General features: G+C 43.5%; 3 protein-coding genes across 5 annotated transcripts; 1 reads left to right on the top strand and 2 right to left on the bottom strand.

Moving 5' to 3' along the window:
- Window positions 1–1907: 1907 nt before the first annotated feature.
- orc1 (origin recognition complex, subunit 1) lies at window positions 1908–11370 on the bottom strand. Of its 3 annotated transcripts, XM_020499551.2 has the most exons (20): window positions 11163–11370; window positions 10877–10984; window positions 10613–10740; window positions 10163–10335; window positions 9529–9961; window positions 9137–9386; window positions 8077–8214; window positions 7688–7753; window positions 7480–7584; window positions 6183–6360; window positions 5943–6059; window positions 5726–5823; window positions 5402–5503; window positions 4751–4922; window positions 4567–4674; window positions 4225–4374; window positions 3383–3502; window positions 3042–3211; window positions 2866–2953; window positions 1908–2747 (listed from the first exon to the last, which is right to left on the bottom strand). In XM_020499551.2, exons 2-20 carry the CDS (start codon window positions 10972–10974, stop codon window positions 2547–2549), a joined length of 2895 nt encoding a protein of 964 aa, XP_020355140.1. In that variant the 5' UTR covers window positions 10975–10984; window positions 11163–11370; the 3' UTR covers window positions 1908–2546. The 3 variants fall into 3 exon arrangements, with proteins under 3 accessions (XP_020355140.1, XP_020355141.1, XP_031641458.1); XM_020499552.2 differs by lacking the exon at window positions 8077–8214 and having other exon boundaries at window positions 11163–11365; XM_031785598.1 differs by lacking the exon at window positions 8077–8214 and having other exon boundaries at window positions 5943–6360; window positions 11163–11365.
- A 74-nt stretch (window positions 11371–11444) lies between these two features.
- Window positions 11445–16326, top strand: prpf38a (pre-mRNA processing factor 38A). Its single transcript, XM_020499553.2, has 10 exons — window positions 11445–11651; window positions 12066–12225; window positions 12388–12509; window positions 12607–12692; window positions 12776–12886; window positions 13032–13138; window positions 13266–13292; window positions 13507–13598; window positions 13739–13787; window positions 14531–16326. Exons 1-10 carry the CDS (start codon window positions 11522–11524, stop codon window positions 14574–14576), a joined length of 930 nt encoding a protein of 309 aa, XP_020355142.1. The 5' UTR covers window positions 11445–11521; the 3' UTR covers window positions 14577–16326.
- LOC109901622 (interferon-induced protein with tetratricopeptide repeats 5-like) lies at window positions 15884–17614 on the bottom strand. Its single transcript, XM_020497625.2, has 2 exons — window positions 17542–17614; window positions 15884–17373 (listed from the first exon to the last, which is right to left on the bottom strand). Exons 1-2 carry the CDS (start codon window positions 17544–17546, stop codon window positions 16059–16061), a joined length of 1320 nt encoding a protein of 439 aa, XP_020353214.2. The 5' UTR covers window positions 17547–17614; the 3' UTR covers window positions 15884–16058.
- Between the last annotated feature and the right edge of the window lie 8730 nt (window positions 17615–26344).

Raw genomic sequence — 26344 nt, 5'->3', positions numbered from 1 at the left:
TAGCTATTCGAGTGAAAAAATACCATGCTATTGTTTGAGGATAGTGCACAATTATGAAAATGTATTAATAAACCAATTAGGCACATTTGGGCAGTCTTGATACAACATTTTGAATAGATATGCAATATTTCACTGGATCACTCTAAAACCTTGCATTTACCGTGCTGCCATCTAGTGGCCAAAGTCTAAATAACACCTGGTCTGGAATAATACATTATTATGCCCTTCCTCTTGCATTTAAAAATCTCTATTACCAGATCTCATGTATTATATTCTCCTACATTCATTTCACATTTCCACAAACTTCAAAGTGTTTCCTTTCAAATGGTATCACGAATGTGTATATCCTTGCTTCAGGGCCTGAGGTACAGGCAGTTAGATTTTGGTATGTAATTTTAGGCAAAAATGTAGGTTTTTAAATAATAAAAATATCCTCAATTTACAATCCGTACCCAATAATGACAAAGCAAAAACAGGTTTTTAGAAATGTTTGCAAATGTATTAAAATAAAAAAACTGAAATCTAACATTTACATAAGTATTTAGACCCTTTACTCAGTACTTCCTTGAAGCCCCTTGGGCAGTGATTACATCCTCGAGTCTTCTTGGGTATGACGCTACAAGCTTGGCACACCTGTATTTGGGGAGTTTCTCCCATTCTTCTCTGCAGATCCTCTCAAGCTCTGTAAGGCTGGATGGCGAGTGTCACTGCACAGCTAATCTCAGGTCTCTCCAGAGATGTTCGATCAGGTTCAAGTCCGGGCTCTGGCTGGGCCACTCAAAGATATTGAGACATGTCCCGAAGCCACTCCTTCATTGTCTTGGCTGTGTGCGTTGTCCTGTTAGGTGAACCTTCAACCCAGTCTGAGGTCCTGAGCTCTCTGGAGCAGGTTTTCATCAAGGATCTCTCTGTACTTTGTCCATTCATCTTTCCCTTGATCCTGACTAGTCTCCCAGTCCCTGCCGCTGAAAAACATCCCCACAGCATGATGCTGACACCACCATGCTTCACCGTAGGGTTGGTATTGGCCAGGTGATGAGGGGTGCCTGGTTTCCTCCAGATGTGATGCTTGACACAGGCCAAAGGGTTTCATCAGACCAGAGAATATTTTTTCTCATGTCAGAGTCCTTTAGGTGCCTTTTGGCAAACTCCAAGAAGGCTGTCATGTGCCTTTTACTGAAGGGTGGCTTCATCTGGCCACTCTACCATAAAGGCCTGATTGGTGGAGTACTTAGCCTTCTGTAAGGTTCTCCCATCTCCACAGAGAAACTCTGGAGCTCTGTCAGTGACCATCGGGTTCTTGGTCACCTCCCTGACGGAGGCAATTTTCCCAGATTGCTGTTTGGTCAGGCAGCCAGCTCTAGGAAGAGCCTTGGTGGTTCCAAACTTCTATTTAAGAATGATGGGAGGCCACTGTGTCCTTGGAGACCTTCAAAGCTGCAGACATGTTTTGGTACCCTTTCCCAGATCATTGCCTCGAAACACAATCCGGTCTCGGAGCTCTACGGACAATTCCTTCGACCTCATGGCTTGGTTTTTGCTGACATGCACTGTCAACTGTGGGACCTTATATAGACAGGTGTATGCCTTTCCAAATCACGTCTAGTCAATTGAATTTACCACAGGTGGCCTCTAATCCTGTTGTAGCAACATCAAGGATCAATGAAAATAGAATGCAGCGGAGCTCAATTCCAAGTCTCCTAGCAAATGGTCTAAGTAAGGAATTTCAATAAATTAGCAAACATTTCTAAAACCTGATTTTCTGTGTCATTATGGGGTGTGAATACTTTCCGAATGTCCATCATTAGCTTATCCCTGCAAAATAGGCTTTCATTTCATTTCAGGTCATTTGTTCAAGTAATGTTATCATGAGTACATGAATGGAAAACTAGGCCTTCATACACAAGCATTGTTATTAAATATCTTTATTACTTTTGTAGATACAGTATTCACACAACAATAATGAAGAACATCCTAAAACCAACAAGAGCAACATTAAAATGATTGAATACAGATAAAGAGGAAAGTCTAATTGCTAACTGTGATGGGAAGTTGGCTCTCCTCCCATCAACACAATGAGTTAAAACCAGATCTAAATATGCTTTTGTAACAAGGGCAATTTTCAGTAAACAAATGTAAAACCAATATAATAGAAATCATGATTTGTGTTCTTGAATTATGACAGAACTCAAATGCACTGCAGTTTCCCCATCAAGAGCTTCCAAAGATTATGTGCTGACAACAATGACATTGAAAAGCATTTGTAAAAGAACACTAAAACAGAAGATTTCCTAAAACCTCTCAGAAGACAGCATCAAACCAAACTGAGCCTCTAAAAAGACCCGGCATGGACAGACAAGGTGTCAGTGGGATTCCCGGTCCTGAGTGGTACAGTAGTATTGGCGTGGGACTGTGTGGTCCAACGGTGGTCCTGATGAGTTGTAGTCAAACTGACCAAGTTCACTGGTAGTGATGGAGCAGGTTCCCTTCTAGGCCCCAAAAAGACCCTCATCCTCCCCCCTGTACCTTAGGACCTCCAGTGGTCCTCAGTCTCTGACAGCTTTGAGTGCGTAGAGCACGTCATCCTGGCTGACGTTGAGTCTGACCCGCTGTAGCATGTCTAGACGGCTGGCCTCCAGCAGCAGCAGACGACACGCACCCAGACGCTGACACACGGCCAGACCCTCGGACACACTGATGGGCTGCAGGCCCTCCACACGACTCAGAGCCCGGTGCTGCACAAACACCTGGGAGGAGGGGACAGTGGACTTTAGATAAGGGAACTCCACAACACAGGTAAAAGAGGGATAAATGTGTTGAGCAAGAGCTGTAGTAAGTCAATGTTGTCCTCATTAGGGACTATACCTGTTGGAAGGTGGCCTCCTCCAGTCCCAGTCGCCTGAACTCAGCAATGACCGCCCTCAGGAAGAGCTGTTCCTGCAAGGATGCACACCTAACACAGAGATTTCACATAGATTGACAGCTCGCTGGGCCAATGGGTACAGACTGATAGGTCTGTGGAGCAATGGGGTGTCTCTTACCCAATGGCCGTGATGTAGGAGGACGAGAACATCTCATCCAGCGCCTCCATCACATGACTCATTCTCACCAATCCCGTGGAGGACGGGTGCGAGGCGGAGTGTTCGCAAATCTCAGTGGCGCGGCGACAGATGTCCAGACAGCGCCGGGCGTCTCCTGACAACGCTGCCACCTAGAGGACAAAATGGGGACAGTGCTCAGACACCACTGTCAGAAAGGTTGTCACAGAATACTTCACAGTATCATTCCAATAGTTGACATTAACTGATCAATTAACCGGCAGGGAAACAGCAGGACTGTGGAAGAGCCCTGGGCTGAATAATACTGGGACAATATGGCATACCTTTCTGGAGACCAGCTGCAAAGCGTCCTCCTCGAAGGCCTTGACCTTGTTCAGTCTGGACGTGATGATCTGCTGCAGCTGCTTGAAGCTGTACGGCTGGAACGACATCCTGGTAAGGCCCTGGACATAGAGAGAGACGCACAGGAAGTTACAGTTAAAACAAACACTGGTTTGATCTGCACTTCCAAGAGGCAAACAGCAGCCTGGTCCAACAATCTAACAGCGCCCTCGGGTGGAGTGGACTTAAATAGAACACTAATGCAGTGGTTCTCAAACCGCTCGTCTGGGAACCCCAGCAGGCCGTTCCATACACGGGTTGGTTGTTTAGCAACAGGAACGCAACTACGGGGCAAAACAGACGGGGTTGGCTTAGATTGTTGACAACATGTAAACTACATTTTGTCTCAATCTTTATTGAAAACAAATACATTTCCACAAATGAGCAGCTTTACAGTGGTTGGTTAGCTAGCGAGCACATTTTTCCGTATTAGCATTGACATTAGTCATAACAAGACATGGTATGAAGAACAAGATGAAACTAGCCACCTATGATTCCCACATGACAGCTTCTTGTCATTGCTGCTAGCTATCCGACTGTTTAGAATCATAACGCTTGGCTTCCGGCCAAATCGATGTACGTACATCATTTTCCTAACGTTGTCAGCTAACCTGTCTATGCGTTTGATCCATTCCAGAGCTAACAAACCGGATTCAACCGGTCATCAAGCCCTTGACTAGGAGAATCAGGTGAGCTAGTTCAGGGCTACAACTAAATTGTGAAGCGTCTGGGTCCAAGGAGATGTTTGACAGCCAGTGCACTGAAGTATCTCCACGGTCCTTACCAGTCTGCTGGCCACCCTGTTGATCATGATCCGCTCAGGAAGGTCCATGGTGTTGGCGATGGTCAGCACCACCAGGCGGGCGTGGCGCCTTGTCGGCCAATCAAACAGGTTGTACATGACATTCTGCTTCCTGGTCCACAGAAGATCCAGCTGGGGGGGAACACAGGGTCAGTCATAGAAACAGAATGAAAAGACCGGGCATCTCCATTCAAGTCAATAAATATGTAGAGTAGAGGGATTGAGTATAGAACATCCATTACCAGCATTTCCCAGTTGGCATCAACAATGGTTACGTATTCTCCTATCCTTAGAATCGAGAGAGTGGATAAACATCGACCTTACCTCGTCCACCAGTAGCACGGTGGTCTCCTTCTTGGGGGCGGGGTTACTGAACCTCTTCTCCAATAGGGCTGCGGCGTGGTCAGCGGTCACCTTCTGGTCCGTCAGTTTCTGGAGAACACAGTCAGGAGTTACACTGATAGTTGGGAGAGTGTGCGCGTGTTTGTTTGTGTATATACACACACACCTGTAGAATCTGGACGTAGGCTTGGTGAGGGTCGGTCATTTTCATGCCGTTGATCTCGATGAATCGGAAGGTAGGGATTTCATCCATATCAGAGGCGTGCTGTAGACACCGGATAACCTCGTGGATGGTGGCGGTTTTCCCAGTTCCCGGAACACCAGAGATGTACATACACCTAGACAGACAGCTGCTGTAAGCCTTTTTCCATAACGCTATACCAGCAAGGTAAGGAGTGTCCACACTACTGGCATCAACATAAGAACATCAAAACCATCATTCCTGCGAGCTGCCGTGACGTGTTGATATTTTTGTGGTTTATGTAAACTCTACTGTTACTGACTATCACATAAAACAGCTAATCCAGGGTCATGTTCAGAAGGGATGAAACTAGAGAAAAACTGAGGAAGCACTACTGAACTTGTCCAATGAGAAGCCAACACTCATTGTAGTGTCATTTCACAGTACTTTCTACCCTTGGTTCCAACTGAACATAACCCAGAGTTTCCCTGCCATTATCTGACAACATTTCATGACTAAGACCAATTTTTTTCAATATGGCAATTCTCAAGTTCCTGAAAATTCTGGTTTTGGTGAGACAGGGTTCACACAGTAACAAAATCTCCTGAAACGTAGTGAGGCGTCTATCAATCTTACCCTCCAGTCCCATCCATAACCTTGCTCTCCACAAAATTATAGATATCCTGGAACTCCTGCTCCCTACAGGGAAGAGATTCTGGTACTGACGACACATGCAGCCTGAGGACAGGGAGACACGTCAATAAAACAACAAAGATCACATCTAAATAAATAAAATAACTCCTGCTCCCTACAGGGAAGAGACAGCTGCAGTCCATCATGATGAGTTCAGATTCTTTTGTGGCCCCCACCCCCATCAAAGTTGCCCATTCCTGACTTAAACACAGAAGTAAATCATTGGCTGAAATCTACCGTCTGGATACGATGCCTGTTTGTTCTCACCTAGCCCTGGCCTCATCCAGGATGTTCCCAGGCTGCCTGGCTGGAACAGTCCGGCTGGGAATACTGGGAGTGGCATGACGGGGGGTACTTGGGGTGACCTGGATGAGAAAACATGGAAAACACACAGAATTCCTCAATTCCTTCCTCAGCTCAGGAAAGAATGGGGAAAAAAGAATATTAAACAGGCACTACAGAAGCCTCCCACAGCCATACATACCTTCTTGCTGGGTGTTTTGCATGGGGTCCTGGCGGAGGTCTTGCCATTTCTTCCTCTGGTCTTCCTCACCACGGTCTCTTCCTCACTCTTCTCTTCATCTGTGCTGCTCTGTAGGGCCTTCATGGAGGGAACGAAACAGTCATCATCGCCATCCGAGAACAGCTTTTGGGTATTGTCCAACAGATTCCTATAAAAACAAATTACACAGGCACCACAGAAGCCTCCCACAGCCATACATACCTTCTTGCTGGGCGTTTTGTGTGGGGTCCTGACAGAGGTCTTGCAATTTCTTCCTCTGGTCTCTTCCTCACTCACAGTCTTCTCTTCATCGCTGCTGCTCTGTAGGTCCTTCTTGGAGGGAACGAAACAGTCATCGTCGCCATCGGAGATCAGCTCTTGGGTATTGTCCAACAGATTCCTATAAAAATTACACATTAGTAAATAATACTTCAAACCGGCATTCCAAAAATACTTTGTAGAAGAGGAAGATTTATTTTAAAAAATAAAACATTTGAGATACAAATTGATAACATCGACTCGAGGTATCATTAAAACAACCTGTCAATCTTGTTACATTTTTTTCAACTAATTTAAAATCACTCAGAAGTGAACGCTTTAAATGACTCCCTAGATGGTCACAGTTCCTTTCAGCCAGTAGGGGCGTACCAGAGATAGAATTAGAGGACTTTTCTGTGTGTCTGTGTTTGAGCGCATGGGCAGAGCCAGAGAGAAAGAGGTGAAAAGCATGAGGGTTTACTCCACCCAAAATATGTCCATGAAAATAAGACCACAAAGTGAGGAATTTTTGTATGGAGGTCAAAGCATGTCTAATTTAGTCAACACCAAAAAATAAATAGCTAATTTGCTACGTGAGGCTTATTTGATCTAATAGAAGTTTCATACTGGTTAGGTTCCGAATGCACTACATTATACCGGATTTGTCTGTTGTTCATTGGCTAGAATGGTCCCACCTGGTCTCAACTCATCCCTCCAGCCTTCCATCAAAGACAGTACAGCGCTTCCATCTTTGAGGACATGCATTTCCATTGTTAGAGTGGTCACTCTACTATCTTGTCAATATAACAGATCATCTTGGGCAGCACCATTGAGGACATCTCCATTTTGAAGTAGTCCATTTTCTTCTAGTACTTCTATGAGTTGGTGTGCATAATGCCACTTGGAGTGTGTTGTTTGAACAGGTATAAAGCCACGGTTGGTGATTTACTGCAACCTGCAGTTATGGAATGCTTGCTCTCAAGTACAATTCATTGGCTGATCCCTCCCGAGGACCTGGATGGAATGCCGAGGACCTGGATGGAATGCCGAGGACCTGGATGGAATGCCGAGGACCTGGATGGAATGCCGAGGACCTGGATGGAATGCCGAGGACGTGGATGTCCCTTCCTTAACCCATAGTTGACGACTTTAAAACGGTGGAAGCCCTCAATAAATATGTCCAAAAACAGGTTATCCATCTGGAGACCTCCATCACTCTCTATGGGGCATACATATAAGTCACATGACAGCAAGCACTTACAACTGCTTCCTGATGCGTAACGACACCAGCTGGGCTGACTTCCTCTTGGAGCGAGGAGTCAAGGCAATCGGCTGCATGGGAGAATCCTCAGAGTCCTCCTCCGCCCTGAGACACACAGACAATAATAAGCAATATAAATAACTGAATAGGATCATAAGAACAGAGTAATCAATAATGTGACTGATCAATCAGACTGTTAGATACTCACAGCACCCCCAGAGCAGGCTCTCTAATGGCCATGGCAGACTCTTTCCTCCTGGAGGGGGTGGTAGCTCTTTGGGAAGACAGAAAAGCGTATGAGTCAAGACACTCAATTTGCAATGTACTATTACTACGAATGTGACTTGTCTATTGGTTAAGGTGACTTAGCTGCCCGTAGTAAACACACTGCTTATCAACATCGGCTAAGTGACGTCTCTCATTAGCTGTGGATTTTTAACCCGTCTAAAATGAAGCCAGTGGAACTATGTACCATCTGCTGCGAAGCCATGTCTGAAGACAGGCAAGCTCCCACCAAGTGCTCCAATCTGACCGCTATACCCCGCCTACACCACCACACCCGTGCTCCTGTCACCGGACCTGGGGTGGCCCACTCACTTCTGTCCCCTAACATAGTTCCTCCTGGGGGTGGCCTGTCTCTTCTTGGGAGTGTTGGCAGAGCCAGCGTCTGTAGGTAACCCTGCCTCAAATACCTCATCCTCTAGGGCCAGGGGAATCACTGCCAGCAACAGGTCACTGTAGAGGAAGGGAACACACTGGCTTACTGATACTACTCACAGTATATTAGAGGACCCTGGGATGTTGGTGGTAAAGCTTCCACAACCAGGACATTGAACTTGGAGGACCCTGGGATGATGTTGGTAAAGCTTCCACAACCAGGACATTGAGTTGGAGGACCCTGGGACGATGTTAAAGCTTCCACAACCGGTCTGCCGAGTGGCGCAGCAGTCTAAGGCACAAATCGCAGTGCCAGAGGCGTCAGTCCAGACCAGAGTTAGATCCCGGGCTGTATCACAACCAGCCGTGATCGGGAGTCCCACAGGGGATGGCGCACAATTGGCCCAGCGTCGTCCGGGTTAGGGGAGGTTTTGGCTGGGGGGGGTTTTACTTGGCTTCTCGTGCTCTAGCGACTTCTTGTGGCGGGCCGGGCGCCTGCAGGCTGACCTTGTTCGTCAGTTAAACAGTGTTTCCTCCCAACACATTGGTGAGGCTGGCTTCCGGGTTAAGAGGGCGGGTGTTAAGAAACGCGGTTTGGCGGGTCATGTTTCGGGGGATGCATGACTCGACCTTCACCCCCAGAGCCCATTGGGGAGTTTCAGCATCGAAATTGTGGAGAAAAAGTAAATATATATTTGTATAATTCCACAACCTGGACATTGAGCTTGGAGGACCCTGGGATGATGTTAAAGCTTCCACAACCAGGACATGGTTGAATATAGTGTTAAGAATTATGTTTAGAGGCTGACAAGTAGTTATTTTGCAAAGCACACACAATGAAAAATGTGAAAAATAGCTAAGATCTAACCCAAATGGCACCAGCTGATCTGTGTAACGTTGTACAACTCCTGTAAGCCCTGTAGAAACAGCATCACACATAACTCTATCTATTCCTGTGGTACCAGAGTCAAGGATACTCAGAGTGTAACCCTAACCCTACCTGGAGAAGTCCTGTTCTCCCAGGGCAGTAGGAGACAGTCTGTCCAGGCTGATCGAGGAGAGCTTCCAGGGGAACCTCCTCTGGCCGTTAGGGGTCTTGCAGACACTTCTCATGGGAGAAAGGCTGCAGCCATGCTGGAGGGAGTGTGAAACCGAGGAGCTCAGTTTGAGGGATATAACTTTCTCTGACTCCATCTCTTCATCCAAGAGCTCACAGAGGACATCTGCTCTGGTCATTTTCTTCCCTGGACCTTGTAGAAGTAGACACACACACACACAAACGTTACACCGCCAGGACCGGCTCTCCCAGGCGCTCCACCATCTCCTCTGACCAACACACTGTTAAAAATGAACTCATTTTAGATGATCACATCCTGACATAAAGACACTCACTAGCCCCGATGCTGAGCTGTAGTTTCTTGCGTACACCCGGTGTGTCTGCAGCGCTGCCCCTCCTCTTGGCGCTCAGGATTTTAGAGGCAGAGAGCTTGGAGGCAGAGTGGATCGACTCTGCCTCAAGGGTACTCCTCTTCCCGGCGCTCATGGTGGCTCTAGTGTCAGACACAGACCCTGCTCTCCTCATCACTGTGGGGTCTGGGGTGGGCAGGGCACGACGCACCGGGCCCCGAGACACAGGGGTTGCCGTAGGGGAAGCACAGGGGGGAAACAGAGGGAGAGCAGGTTTGGGGGGGGTTGAGGCAGGGGTATCCTGCATCAGGACAGGGTCTAAGACATTGAAGGCCTTGGTGTCCCAGGACAGCTTTACATAGAGGGTGTCCTTGGTTCCAGGCTCTGGAAAAGGAGTATCTTCAGGGACGTGCTGGACCTGGGGAGCAGAGGAAAGATGTTCAAATGGCATCAAAAGACTGAGCAAATGACCACAGAACCGAACAACTACGAAAGCAATAAGTGAATAGGGACAAGGAAAAACACATCTAAGAATACTTAAGAGGGTCAACGCTCAAGTCAACAAGAGAGAGCACAGGCGCTAACGCTACGGTTCTACTGGTGAATTATCCTGCCTCACATGTACAGTGCCAAGGATGGATTCTGCGTTGATCTCATTGTCACAGGCACGTCCCAGGTAGTAGAAGATCTCCTGGGGATGGGGGCTCCTGCCCAGCAACAACTTCTTATTTTGGGGCACCTCAGACAAGCGCAAGAACCACTGCACCAGCGCCTTCTTCTGCTTGTGGGACTCTTGAGGACCAAAGACACGTACACAAGGTCATTGCAGGACATGATCCACTTTGCTACTTACGCCTAGGTGCCTGAAATAAGGATGACAATGTTTCTCCACCTAATAGAGCATTTTCAAAATATTTCTGCCAAATTCATCTGAGCAAAAATACCGATAGGCTAGCCAGCCTAGTATAACTTACCTAGTTAAATAAAGGTTCATCTTTTAAAAAAAAATGTTTTTTTAAATAAGTTGCAAGCCATTATGCACATTGCATAACATTAAACCATCACTCACCATCGCCAAAGAACTTGAGAAGCTTGGCAACGAAGGGGTATTCATCATCATTTCCCTCAATGAGGATGTACTGGCCAGGTGTTACAGTGGTGACTGCCTCCTGACCCTCCACGCTCATGTTCAAGTACCTAGAGAGTAAAAGACCAACAAACATGGTTTCCTTTGGAAATCAAGTGGAACAAAAATATGAACGAACAGCGTTGTTGACGAGGCCCCAAGCAAATTTATGTTATGACACTATGTTAGAACTAAGTTGAAACTTACTCAAAGCCATAACTCTTTAATTTTCTGTCGAAGATATAAGGTCTTCCGCCCCATTTGTAGATACGTCTCACTCTCAATCTTGTAAAGTAGCGGACCATAATTGCAGACCTTTACAAAAGACACATTTTGGCACAGTGGGTAAATCAATACTCGGTTAGACAACTTGGGACAAAGACAACTCACGTTAGATAGTTGCAATACTTGCACTCGATAACCCAAGGAGCAAGGTGGCCTTAGAGGATAACGTTAGCTAGTAAACTATGAATAGGCTAGCTGCAATACTCACAGAAAAGAGACAGCCGCTCGTCTGATAAAAGTCGAACGGGCAAGTTGATCAAATTTCAAGCAGTTTAATATAAACGAAGATGCGCTGTAGTGTAGTAATATAGCTAGTTATCTTTTACACGTAGCTAGCTAAAAAAAAAAAAAAAGGTTGTCTAGTACAAAGGATTACGTGGCTGCACTTTCTACCTTTCGCGCGAAAAGAAATTGCGTGCTTGGCATGTGACTGTAGTATCGACCAATGAACGCCTTCACATTCTGCCCCGGAAGTTTACGTTGTTACACGGGAAGATATACAGCAACTTCTAATGCGAATTCGTTTCCCACAGCAACTCATTTTTAATTCCGGTTTGAGCAGTAAAAATGGCAAATAGGACTGTTAAAGATGCAAACAGTATACATGGAACAAATCCACAATACTTGGTAGAGAAAATTATTCGTACTCGAATTTATGAATCAAAATATTGGAAAGAAGAATGCTTTGGACTGACTGGTGAGTTGGAGCTGGTTAGCTAACGCTAGGTAGTTTGAAGTACAAATACCACACATGTAAACAAATGAACTATTAGGAAGTGTGCTTACGTCTAGTACATTTTACCCGGTTAGTTACTTAGACTCACTTAGACTTGCTCACACACTAATAGGAGGTTTATGCACACCAAAGGTATTGGCTTGGCTAGCATCACTTGATGCCATGCATGTAACGTTACATGGGTTTTGGATGGCTTTGGGAGAGTATGTGTATTAGTTGGAGTCCTTAAGTTGTGCATCGTTCTGGTGGGTGGCGACGGAAAATGTATAATAGCAAAAATCCCTCGCTATCAAATAAACATCTGAATCCAACTTTTGTCCAAACCTCAGCATGTTTGATCATCTTTCTCATCACTATTTTCTCCTTGATCTACAGCCGAACTTGTCGTTGACAAAGCCATGGCATTGAAGTTTGTCGGAGGAGTCTATGGAGGAAATATCAAACCTACACCGTTCCTGTGTCTCACTCTGAAGATGCTACAGATTCAACCAGAAAAAGACATCATTGTAGAATTTATCAAGAACGAGGATTTCAAGTAAGTCTGGGCTTTTGGGCTGTTACAAGTCTTTGTGTATTTATCATACATTTTAAAAGTTAGATAAACTGTCTTCTAACTCCTAGCTTGACAAATGTGACATAAACAAATCGGTATGTTCATGCATTACATACCTCACTGTGATGTTTTTCTTCGCCTTAGGTATGTCCGCTTGCTAGGGGCAATGTACATGAGGTTGACTGGGACATCAGTGGATTGCTACAAATACCTGGAACCACTGTACAACGACTACCGAAAAATCAAGAGTCAGAACCGAAATGGAGGTGAGTCCTTTCGTTTATGTGTATTATGGAATGATTGTACAATGCAAAATATCTCCTGGTTTTAAATGGCACCATATCCTTTCACTGTTTGTTTCAGAGTTTGAGCTGCAACATGTAGATGAGTTCATTGATGAACTGCTACACTCTGAGAGAATGTGTGACATCATCCTTCCCAGGCTTCAGGTAAATCTACCCCCCTTGTATGTGCTCACCCCCCTTTTCACTGACCTAGACCGCTGACATTCTTTTGTGTGTGTTGTCTACAGAAAAGGCAGGTCCTTGAGGAGGCGGAGTTATTAGACACACGCATCAGCGCCCTAGAAGAGGACCTGGATGAAGTGGAGACCAGTGACGAGGAAGACGAGGAAGAGGAAAAGGTTGTTGTCTTTATCCACCTACAGCCTGCATAGACTAACTGTAAAGTTGAGTAAACTTTGGCTAGTAGGCAAAAGAATGTTAATGTTGTTTCACTCTGTCCATGTCTGTCTTTTATCTCCTGTCTGTCTGTTCAAATGTCTACAGCCAGAGAGAATTCAGACCCCAGAGCCCCACAGACGGAGTTACCGGGACAACGACCGCCCTCGCCGTTCGCCCTCTCCACGCTACAGACGCAGCCGTTCACCCAGACGGTAACTAGTAATTGATCTAATCTAAAGTCCAGAATCACCTTTATTCACCATTTACACATACTCAGAATTAATTTATTTTCACATCCTGAAGACACTAAACGTCTTTTATCCGTTTTATTCTGTCCAGGAGGAGCAGATCACCCAAGAGACGAAGGTATGTAGTCTCTACCTTGGTTGTTTTCTGCTGGATTTTCCTTGTTTTCCATTGTACCATCAGATGGTAAACTCAGATATTGAAATAATGTAAAAAAAATGTAGTGTTTGATCTATAAAGGGACTGAAGCTTAGATTGAATTGAGTATGGTCTTGGTTACTTATAAGCAGTGCTGTATTAATATTGTCTGTATTGTTTCTGTTTTAACTCACAGCCCATCCCCCAGGCGAGAGCGCCACCGCAGCAAAAGTCCCCGTCGCCACCGCAGCCGCTCCCGAGAGAGACGTCACCGCTCAAAGTCCCCAGGTATCATAGCAACGCCAACCTGCATCGCACTACATCAAAAGTCACATATGCTTGTGACTGATAGTCATCTGTAATCATTTGACTTTAACATGTTTAACAATAGTCCCCGTCTGACCTAGAGCTGCTCTGTTTTGTCCCAGGCCATCACAGAAGCCACAGGCATCGCAGTCACTCCAAATCTCCAGAGAGGTAAGTAATGGCGCAAGAGAAAGACCCTCTCCACTATCCTCTCCACTACCACAGATTTTCATGTGAATATTCTCAAATCTGCATGAAACAATAAGTGCATTTTCTGAGCAGCGATGTTTCCATCAAATGGATTTATTGCAGATAAAAGGCTGTGTGTGATGATGTAGGGCACATAAAAAAATATTTTCCTATTAAATTCCCATGTACTGTCGCATTTTCAACTCTACTAATGGTTTTGACAAACAAACTGGCATTATATAGCAAATGTACCCTCTCTGGTCTTGGCACATGCTCTCTAGCTAACAGCTGGCAGACACATTATGGGTAGGCTACCTACACAATGTGATTGTGGATAAGAGCGAGATTATTTTCACCAGAGTAAGTCCCTCGATATTTATTGGAAAAGAGCATCATCACCTTCCCGTTCACCACCTTGTGAAGTTCATCATAACCTAACAAACTGCATGCTTTTCGAAATGATTATTAAATGATTAATATTTGCGAATAAACGCGTTTCCACTGCCATTTCTCACATAATTAATTTTACCGACCCAAAAAGATCCCGCCATGTGGCACATCTGTTGAAATGTATAGAATTGTATAGAATTGTACCGGCATTTCCTGTTTCCATCAGCCCGGGCATTACTTTTTTAATGCGTCGTGTAATTAATGCGCATTAAATGGTTGGATGGAAACCTGGTTTATGTCACCTACTGTTGTTGATTTCTTCACCTCTGTTTCAGGAGTTCAAAAAAGAGCCACAAGAAGAGTCGAAGAGGGAACGAGTGACCCATTTTTGTATTTTGTTCTCTTGGACATTTCCTCTTTTTGACTTGGAATTTGTGGCAAAATGTTTACGTCTGTGTATGGAATCACTGGTATTTTGTATTTAATTTTGGAAACTGATTGCATTTAAAAAATATTTTCAGAACATGTTGCAGTAAAAATCTATCTCCAATGTATTTCTAAAATCTGCAGCTCGTATGGAGCTGTCCACAACCCTATACATCAGTGGATAAAGTTTCTCAAGGTTTTAAACATAAAGGACCTTTTGTTGTGTGATCCGGTGTGATTATGGCAACACTGGCTATTAAGAGTCTAGAAAATAGAACTCAACTCGTAGACCGACCAAAATTGACCCGTCATCAGAAGCATAATTAGCTGACGTCAATAAGGGTTTCCGGGCCTCCCGGGTGGCGCAGTGGTCTAGGGCACAGTTCGCGCCCAGGCTTTGCGCCACCCGGGAGGCCCGGATGGCCGGTGGGGATATCCTTGTCTCATCGCGCACCAGTGACTCCTGTGGCGGACCGGGCGCAGTACGTGCTAACCAAGGTAGCCAGGTGCACGGTGTTTCCTCCAACACATTGGTGCGGCTGGCTTCCCGGGTTGGAGGCGCAGTGTGTTAAGAAGCAGTGCGGCTTGGTTGGGTTGTGTTTCGGAGGCTTTCGACCTTCGTCTCCTGAGCCCGGATGGGAGTTGTAGCGATGAGACAAGATAGTAGCTACTAACAATTGGATACCATGAAAAGGGGGTCAAATTGATATTTAAATAAAATAAGGGTCTCCACTTCTCTAGGCCAACTGCTTTTCAGGAAGTTCCCAGAAGGCATCCAACATATTTATCCACTCTGGTAGTATGTCATCTGTTTAGACCATGTGTCAAACTCATTTTCCTTAGGACAGAGTGTCCCTAGGTTTTTGCTCCTCCCTTGTACTTGATTGATGAATTAAGGTTACTGATTAGTAAGGAAGTCCCCTCACCTGGTTATCTAGGTCTTAATTGAAAGGAAAAACCTGCGGACTCTAGGCTGTCCGTGGAATGAGTTTGAAACCCCTGGTTTAAACTTGGCTTCCTGATGTAAACCCTACTCTTTGTCAATGGTAGAATTCAATTCAACTACAATCTATTGAATATGGGATATTTTTTTAATTGGATGTTAAATGTGTTCACATTTTTTTTACGCCTGTATGGTGTTTGTATTTCATTTTAGAAACTGATTGGATTTTTTGATATTTTCAGACTATGTTACAGAAAGAATCAATCTGAATTGTATTTCATTATGGGCATGAGGAATTATTTTAGTCTAAAAACACAAAAATAATTAAATCAATAGTTTTATTTGCATGGCTCTTTCAACAACAACAAAAAACATTTGTTTAGCAGCAACCTGGTCTAGAGAGCCCAAAGAGCATAAAAAGAAAATACATTGTATGTACAATATGGAAACCTCAATTTGGTTAACCTCTGATTGGTTAACTCTCATCCTTGCTCTTATTCATTGTGAGAAGAAAGGTTTTTGAGAAATTCCCAGATTTCTGCACATCTTTGATTTCTTCCCCGTTGTTCAATTTTCCTCAAGATGTTGAAACTCTTTTTACCGTATTTGTTAGGATTTGGTATCTCTGCTGCCTTCTTGTGATAATCAATTGATGCATTGCGATCCTGGATGTGGAAGTTGCTGTATTTGGCATAATGGAAGTAGAGTATCTGCAACTCGTCTGGATCCTGCTCGTTGGAGAATAAATTCTCATAGATCTGATTGGCTGTTTCTGTCCTGTCTGATTCTGCGTAGATGCTTGCAAGCTCCAGTTTGTCCTTTAGAGATGTCTCTGGATAGAGTGAGATCAGCTCTATATAGAGACTGATGGCTCTGTCGCACATGCTCTGCCTCCTCGGACTGTCCTCCTTTGAAAATATTTTCCATTTGTAGGAATTCGCTAGCTGTTTTTTCAGGTAGCGCACATTTGGGTGTCTTTCCAGAGCCTCGTCTGCTAGGTCAATAGCTTCATTGTATGATAAATATCTTCTGTAAAACTGAAGTAAGGGTCTAAGACCACTGTAGCAACTGACAGGCTTCTTTAAAATTTGCTGCGCTATCTGTTGTGCTTCCTTCCTTCTTACCTGGCCATTCCGGCCAAGTCTTAACAAATAGATACTTGCTACATACAAGTTGTCTGGATCGTGTTCCTTGGCAAGTCTCAGCTCCTCTAGAACCTCAGACTCCTTCTGTTGATTGATTGGATGGAAACAGTAGACTGAGTCTAAGGCCAAGGCATGGCTTGATTGCCACTCCTTTCTCTCAGGTTCCATCCTAATAGCCATTTGAAAGTAATCTATTGCTTTCCGTCTTTTGTCCTGGCCAAACTTCATGAGGGTCCAGGCTTTTTCAACACACACCTCAGGGTGCAGTTCTCCCTGGGAAGGCGAGGGGTAATCTCGTAGCAGTCCCTCAACCTTTGTCAAGCACCGCTGGCTCTCCTCCTGGTTATCCAGGTGATAGTGCACCCAGGCTAGGTTCCCATAGTGGACCAGCTGCCAAGGACCCATCGTGTCTGAAGGACTGTTTAGGTGAAAGGCCTCCTCTGCCTTACTGAGGCACTGCAAGGCTGCGTCAGTGGAGTCCAGGGTGTGGTGTATGTAAGCCCACAAGTTGTACATCTGACCCAGCCATGGAAAGCCCTCGTCACTACCAATGTCCTCCAGGTGATCTCTGTGAATGAGCAGCATGTACCTGCTGAGTTCCAGTCCCCAGGTGAAGTGACACTCCAGCTCTTCCAGTTTAGTCTTCAGGGCGGTCTGAGCAGGGCTGGTTAAGACAAGGGTTGGAACAGGAAACTGTTTTAAAGCTATTAAGCATAAAGATCAAGAGTTAATGTGAAACAAGTCCATCCCTAATCTAATTGGAGTTAGTTAACATTGAGTTCTATAGAATCTGGAGTTCTTTGTTGATTTTCTTTATTTAAGGAGTACTTACTTCATAGTTGAGCAGGAGTATGATTTATTGTGTCTGTCTTGAGTTTCCTGAACAAGTGAGTAAACACCCTGGCTTTATATCCATGTCCTTACCGTTATCTTGCAGCGCAGTGGGTTGGGTGCCATAAAACCAATGTTCACCTCCACGTAATGCTTGGACTCTGCTTTCCATTTCAGTGAACAGAAACACACACATTGAAGGCTTACACCTACATGTATAGGTGACTACCCTAGGCATCGCTCTCATGTCATTTCCTACAAAGAGAATGATCTGTAGTATATACAGGACCAGTCAAAAGTTTGGACACACCTACTCATTCAACTGTTTTTCTTACATTTTTTTCTATTTTCTGCATTGCAGAATAAGAGTGAAAAAACATTAAAACTATAAAATAACACATGGAATCATCTAGTAACCAAAAACATCTTAAACAAATCAACATATATTTTATATTCTTCAAAGTAGCCACCCTTTGCCTTGATGAAAGCTTTGCACATACTTGGCATTCTCTCAACCAGCTTCATCTGGAATGCATTTCCATTAACAGGTGTGCCTTGTTAAAAGTTCATTTGTGGAATTTCTTTTTTTCTTAATGCGTTTGAGTCGATCAGTTGTGTTGTGACAAGGAAGGGGTAAAACACAGAGTCCATATTATGGCAAGAACAGCTCAAATAACCAAAGAGAAAGGACAGTCCATCATTACTTTAAGACATTAAGGTCAGTCAATGCGGAACATTTCAAGAACTTTTAAAAGTTTCTTCAAGTGCAGTTGCAAAAACCATCAAGCGCTATGAGGAAACTGGCTTTCATGAGGACCGCCACAGGAAAGGAAGACCCAGAGTTACCTCTGCTGCAGAAAAGTTCATTAGAGTTAACTGCACCTCAGATTGCAGGCCAAATAATTGCTTCACAGAGTTCAAGTAACAGACACATCTCAACATCAACTGTTCAGAGGAGACTGTGTGAATCAGGCCTTCATGGTCAAATTGCTGCAAAGAAACCACTACTAAAGGACACCAATAAGAAGAGACTTGCTTAGTCCAAGAAACACGAGCAATGGACATTAGACCTGTGGAAATCTGTACTTTGATCTGATGAGTCCAAATTTGTGATTTTTGGTTCCAACCACTTTGTCTTTGTGAGATGCAGAGTAGGTGAACGGAGGATCTCCGCCCCACCGTGAACCATGGAGGAGGTGGTGTGGGGGTGGTTTGCTGGTGACACTGTCAGTGATTTATTTAGAATTGAAGTCATACTTAACCAGCGTGGCTACCACAGCATTCTGCAGCGATATGCCATCCAATCTGGTTTGCGCTTAGTGGGACTATCATTTGTTTTTCAACAGGACAATAACCCAACACACCTCCAGGCTGTGTAAGGGCTATTTGACCAATAAGGGGAGTGATGGAGTGCTACATCAGATGACCTGGCCTTCACAATCACCTGACCTCAACCCAATTGAGAAGGTTTGGCATGAGTTGAACCGCAGAGTGAAGGAAACACAGCCAACAACTGCTCAGCAGATGGGGGAACTCCTTCAAGCATTCCAGGTGACTACCTCCTGAAGCTGGTTGAGAGAATGCCAAGCGTGTGCAAAGCTGTCATCAAGGAAAAAGGATGGCTACTTTGAAGAATCTAAAATATATTTAGATTTGTTTAACACTTTTGGTTACTACATGATTCCATGTGTTTTATTTAATAGTTTTGATGTCTAATTCAAGAAAAACCCTTGAATGAGTAGGTGTGTCCAAACGTTTGACTGGTACTGTATATTGTTTCAGATGGTAAACTATGCACTTAGTTCAGTATACAACTGTACTTACTGGCCAATATCACATACAGTAATTGCCCTGTTTTAACATTAAGCTTTGATCTTTGATATTAAGTATGTAGCTGGACAAAATATACAGTATATTAATAGATTTTTTGTGTATTTGTATTGTATTTGCAAGACATTCTACTGGCCTGTTCAAGCTAGTAACACAAGACATTCTACTGGCCTGTGGGAGCTAGTAACACAAGACATTATACTGTACTGTTGGAGCTAGTAACACAAGACATTCTACTGTACTGTTGGAGCTAGTAACACAAGACATTCTACTGTACTGTTGGAGCTAGTAACACAAGACATTCTACTGTACTGTTGGAGCTAGTAACACAAGACATTATACTGTACTGTTGGAGCTAGTAACACAAGACATTCTACTGTACTGTTGGAGCTAGTAACACAAGACATTCTACTGTACTGTTGGAGCTAGTAACACAAGACATTCTACTGTACTGTTGGAGCTGGTAACACAAGACATTATACTGTACTGTTGGAGCTAGTAACACAAGACATTCTACTGGCCTGTTCAAGCTAGTAACACAAGACATTCTACTGTACTGTTGGAGCTAGTAACACAAGACATTCTACTGTACTGTTGGAGCTAGTAACACAAGACATTCTACTGGCCTGTGGGAGCTAGTAACACAAGACATTATACTGTACTGTTGGAGCTAGTAACACAAGACATTCTACTGTACTGTTGGAGCTAGTAACACAAGACATTCTACTGCACTGTTGGAGCTAGTAACACAAGACATTCTACTGTACTGTTGGAGCTAGTAACACAAGACATTCTACTGTACTGTTGGAGCTAGTAACACAAGACATTCTACTGTACTGTTGGAGCTGGTAACACAAGACATTCTACTGTACTGTTGGAGCTAGTAACACAAGACATTCTACTGTACTGTTGGAGCTGGTAACACAAGACATTCTACTGTACTGTTGGAGCTGGTAACACAAGACATTCTACTGTACTGTTGGAGCTAGTAACACAAGACATTCTACTGTACTGTTGGAGCTGGTAACACAAGACATTCTACTGTACTGTTGGAGCTAGTAACACAAGACATTCTACTGTACTGTTGGAACTAGTAACACAAGACATTCTACTGTACTGTTGGAGCTAGTAACACAAGACATTCTACTGGCCTGTGGGAGCTAGTAACACAAGACATTCTACTGTACTGTTGGAGCTAGTAACACAAGACATTCTACTGTACTGTTGGAGCTAGTAACACAAGACATTCTACTGGCCTGTTGGAGCTAGTAACACAAGACATTCTACTGTACTGTTGGAGCTAGTAACACAAGACATTCTACTGTACTGTTGGAGCTAGTAACACAAGACATTCTACTGTACTGTTGGAGCTAGTAACACAAGACATTCTACTGTACTGTTGGAGCTAGTAACACAAGACATTCTACTGTACTGTTGGAGCTAGTAACACAAGACATTCTACTGTACTGTTGGAGCTAGTAACACAAGACATTCTACTGTACTGTTGGAGCTAGTAACACAAGACATTCTACTGTACTGTTGGAGCTAGTAACACAAGACATTCTACTGTACTGTTGGAGCTAGTAACACAAGACATTCTACTGTACTGTTGGAGCTGGTAACACAAGACATTATACTGTACTGTTGGAGCTAGTAACACAAGACATTCTACTGGCCTGTTCAAGCTAGTAACACAAGACATTCTACTGTACTGTTGGAGCTAGTAACACAAGACATTCTACTGTACTGTTGGAGCTAGTAACACAGGACATTCTACTGGCCTGTGGGAGCTAGTAACACAAGACATTATACTGTACTGTTGGAGCTAGTAACACAAGACATTCTACTGTACTGTTGGAGCTAGTAACACAAGACATTCTACTGCACTGTTGGAGCTAGTAACACAAGACATTCTACTGTACTGTTGGAGCTAGTAACACAAGACATTCTACTGTACTGTTGGAGCTAGTAACACAAGACATTCTACTGTACTGTTGGAGCTGGTAACACAAGACATTCTACTGTACTGTTGGAGCTAGTAACACAAGACATTCTACTGTACTGTTGGAGCTGGTAACACAAGACATTCTACTGTACTGTTGGAGCTGGTAACACAAGACATTCTACTGTACTGTTGGAGCTAGTAACACAAGACATTCTACTGTACTGTTGGAGCTGGTAACACAAGACATTCTACTGTACTGTTGGAGCTAGTAACACAAGACATTCTACTGTACTGTTGGAACTAGTAACACAAGACATTCTACTGTACTGTTGGAGCTAGTAACACAAGACATTCTACTGGCCTGTGGGAGCTAGTAACACAAGACATTCTACTGTACTGTTGGAGCTAGTAACACAAGACATTCTACTGTACTGTTGGAGCTAGTAACACAAGACATTCTACTGGCCTGTTGGAGCTAGTAACACAAGACATTCTACTGTACTGTTGGAGCTAGTAACACAAGACATTCTACTGTACTGTTGGAACTAGTAACACAAGACATTCTACTGTACTGTTGGAGCTAGTAACACAAGACATTCTACTGTACTGTTGGAGCTAGTAACACAAGACATTCTACTGTACTGTTGGAGCTAGTAACACAAGACATTCTACTGTACTGTTGGAGCTGGTAACACAAGACATTATACTGTACTGTTGGAGCTGGTAACACAAGACATTCTACTGTACTGTTGGAGCTAGTAACACAAGACATTCTACTGTACTGTTGGAGCTAGTAACACAAGACATTCTACTGTACTGTTGGAGCTAGTAACACAAGACATTCTACTGTACTGTTGGAGCTAGTAACACAAGACATTCTACTGTACTGTTGGAGCTGGTAACACAAGACATTCTACTGTACTGTTGGAGCTAGTAACACAAGACATTCTACTGTACTGTTGGAGCTAGTAACACAATACATTCTACTGTACTGTTGGAGCTAGTAACACAAGACATTCTACTGTACTGTTGGAGCTAGTAACACAAGACATTCTACTGTACTGTTGGAGCTGGTAACACAAGACATTCTACTGTACTGTTGGAGCTAGTAACACAAGACATTCTACTGTACTGTTGGAGCTAGTAACACAAGACATTCTACTGTACTGTTGGAGCTAGTAACACAAGACATTCTACTGTACTGTTGGAGCTAGTAACACAAGACATTCTACTGTACTGTTGGAGCTGGTAACACAAGACATTATACTGTACTGTTGGAGCTGGTAACACAAGACATTCTACTGTACTGTTGGAGCTAGTAACACAAGACATTCTACTGTACTGTTGGAGCTAGTAACACAAGACATTCTACTGTACTGTTGGAGCTAGTAACACAAGACATTCTACTGTACTGTTGGAGCTAGTAACACAAGACATTCTACTGTACTGTTGGAGCTGGTAACACAAGACATTCTACTGTACTGTTGGAGCTAGTAACACAAGACATTCTACTGTACTGTTGGAGCTAGTAACACAATACATTCTACTGTACTGTTGGAGCTAGTAACACAAGACATTCTACTGTACTGTTGGAGCTAGTAACACAAGACATTCTACTGTACTGTTGGAGCTGGTAACACAAGACATTCTACTGTACTGTTGGAGCTAGTAACACAAGACATTCTACTGTACTGTTGGAGCTAGTAACACAAGACATTCTACTGTACTGTTGGAGCTAGTAACACAAGACATTCTACTGTACTGTTGGAGCTAGTAACACAAGACATTCTACTGTACTGTTGGAGCTAGTAACACAAGACATTCTACTGTACTGTTGGAGCTAGTAACACAAGACATTCTACTGTACTGTTGGAGCTAGTAACACAAGACATTCTACTGTACTGTTGGAGCTGGTAACACAAGACATTCTACTGTACTGTTGGAGCTAGTAACACAAGACATTCTACTGTACTGTTGGAGCTAGTAACACAAGACATTCTACTGTACTGTTGGAGCTAGTAACACAAGACATTCTACTGTACTGTTGGAGCTAGTAACACAAGACATTCTACTGTACTGTTGGAGCTAGTAACACAAGACATTCTACTGTACTGTTGGAGCTAGTAACACAAGACATTCTACTGTACTGTTGGAGCTAGTAACACAAGACATTCTACTGTACTGTTGGAGCTAGTAACACAAGACATTCTACTGTATGTTGGAGCTAGTAACACAAGACATTCTACTGGCCTGTTGGAGCTAGTAACACAAGACATTCTACTGTACTGTTGGAGCTAGTAACACAAGACATTCTACTGTACTGTTGGAGCTGGTAACACAAGACATTCTACTGTACTGTTGGAGCTAGTAACACAAGACATTCTACTGTACTGTTGGAGCTAGTAACACAAGACATTCTACTGTACTGTTGGAGCTGGTAACACAAGACATTCTACTGTACTGTTGGAGCTAGTAACACAAGACATTCTACTGTACTGTTGGAGCTGGTAACACAAGACATTCTACTGTACTGTTGGAGCTAGTAACACAAGACATTCTACTGTACTGTTGGAGCTAGTAACACAAGACATTCTACTGTACTGTTGGAGCTGGTAACACAAGACATTCTACTGTACTGTTGGAGCTGGTAACACAAGACATTCTACTGTACTGTTGGAGCTAGTTTTTTATTTTTATTTTTATTTCACCTTTATTTAACCAGGTAGGCTAGTTGAGAACACCTTTATTTAACCAGGTAGGCTAGTTGAGAACAAGTTCTCATTTGCAACTGCGACCTGGCCAAGATAAAGCATAGCAGTGTGAGCAGACAAGAAAGAGTTACACATGGAGTAAACAATTAACAAGTCAATAACACAGTAGAAAACAAAGGGGGAGTCTATATACAATGTGTGCAAAAGGCATGAGGAGGTAGGCAAATAATTACAATTTTGCAGATTAACACTGGAGTGATGAATGATCAGATGGTCATGTACAGGTAGAGATATTGGTGTGCAAAAGAGCAGAAAAGTAAATAAATAAAAACAGTATGGGGATGTGGTAGGTGAAAAAGGGTGGGCTATTTACCAATAGACTATGTACAGCTGCAGCGATCGGTTAGCTGCTCAGATAGCTGATGTTTGAAGTTGGTCAGCGATTTTTGCAATTCGTTCCAGTCACAGGCAGCAGAGTACTGGAACGAAAGGCGGCCAAATTAGGTGTTGGCTTTAGGGATGATCAGTGAGATACACCTGCTGGAGCGCGTGCTACGGATGGGTGTTGCCATCGTGACCAGTGAGCTGAGATAAGGCGGAGCTTTACCTAGCAAAGACTTATAGATGACCTTTAGCCAGTGGGTTTGGCGACGAATATGAAGCGAAGGCCAGTCAACGAGGACATACAGGTCGCAGTGGTGGGTAGTATATGGGGCTTTGGTGACAAAACGGATGGCACTGTGATAGACTGCATCCAATTTGCTGAGTAGAGCGCTGTGGAGGCCATTTTGTAAATGACATTGCCGAAGTCAAGGATCGGTTGGATAGTCAGTTTTACGAGGGTATGTTTGGCAGCATAAGGGAAGGATGCCTTGTTGCGAAATAGGAAGCCGACTCTAGATCCAATTTTGGATTGGAGATGTTTAATGTGAGTCTGGAAGTAGAGTTTACAGTCTAACCAGACACCTGGGTATTTGTAGTTGTCCACATATTCTAAGTCAGAACCGTCCAGAGTGATGGTGGGCATTCTACTGCACTGTTGGAGCTAGTAAAACAAGCATTTCCCTGCATGTGCTATAACACCTGCAAATATGTGTACACAACCAATACAGTTAGATTGATTTGAACCCTGTTACCCATAGATGTAAAGGCTAGAAATTACTTTATGATTTACATTTTTTGTGAAGCTTGCATTCAATTGGCCCTCCCTGTTGCACGCAACAAGCTTCCATTCCCCTCAACCTGGACTCAGGGGTAGACGTAACATAGCAAATGTAAATCCGGAACACTCCAATTAATATGATATGTTACGTTCTATATAGTATGTATTCATGTGTGGATGTCCATCATCCATTTCGTACAATATGTTATGAATCACAATTTGTATAATATGTTACTGTGACACACATATATATGGTCACAGTTTGGTGTTATTTTCACTTTCTTTTATTTATGAGATGTGCACCATATTTTTCTAACTAAATATACTGTTTTAAGAATATATGTCTTCCAGACGTTACATTGGAAGTCATTTATACCCAGTGTCACCACAAGGGGGAGACTGCGATATTTGGCAGCTCTGGTTGATGATGTACTTTGACCTTGGCACTAATTCCTTATTTTGAGTGAAGCTGTCCATGAACCAGACACCTTATTTCCAGTCTCATCATTTCCCCTGTTTTAGAGGTTTATAATCTGCTGACCACGTCTCAGTCCGAGGCGTGTAACATTCCTAATTTGCTAAAAGCTATGATATGTTATGAATTCCAATTTGTTTTGGCTAATGTTAGCTATGTCAGTTCAAAGCCCACGGCGAAGTCGCCTCAAAACAAAAGTAACATAGTTAAGCATGTGTAGTAATTAGTAGGATTCTGTGTTTTCCCATGCCAAAATAATTGGTTTTGATAAAAACCCTTTATCTGCCAATAAAATGTATTGTTATATATTGTTAGATAACAATGCACTGTGGGAGCTAGGAACACAAGCATTTCGCTACACCCGCAATAACATCTGCTAAATATGTGTATGCCACCGATAACATTTGATTTTGACTTGATGATAAGTGCCCACTTTGCCAAAGACAGGGGCACAAAATACACTGCTCAAAAAAAATAAAAGGAACTCTTAAACAACACAATGTAACTCCAAGTCAATCACACTTCTGTGAAATCAAACTGTCCACTTAGGAAGCAACACTGATTGACAATAAATTTCACATGCTGTTGTGCAAATGGAATAGACAATAGGTGGAAATTATAGGCAATTAGCAAGACACCCCCAATAAAGGAGTGGTTCTGCAGGTGGTGACCACAGACCAC

Source organism: Oncorhynchus kisutch, linkage group LG13 (genome assembly GCF_002021735.2).
Source record: "Oncorhynchus kisutch isolate 150728-3 linkage group LG13, Okis_V2, whole genome shotgun sequence".
NCBI classification, from domain to species: domain Eukaryota; kingdom Metazoa; phylum Chordata; class Actinopteri; order Salmoniformes; family Salmonidae; genus Oncorhynchus; species Oncorhynchus kisutch.
This window is presented reverse-complemented; position numbering and strand designations above follow the sequence as displayed.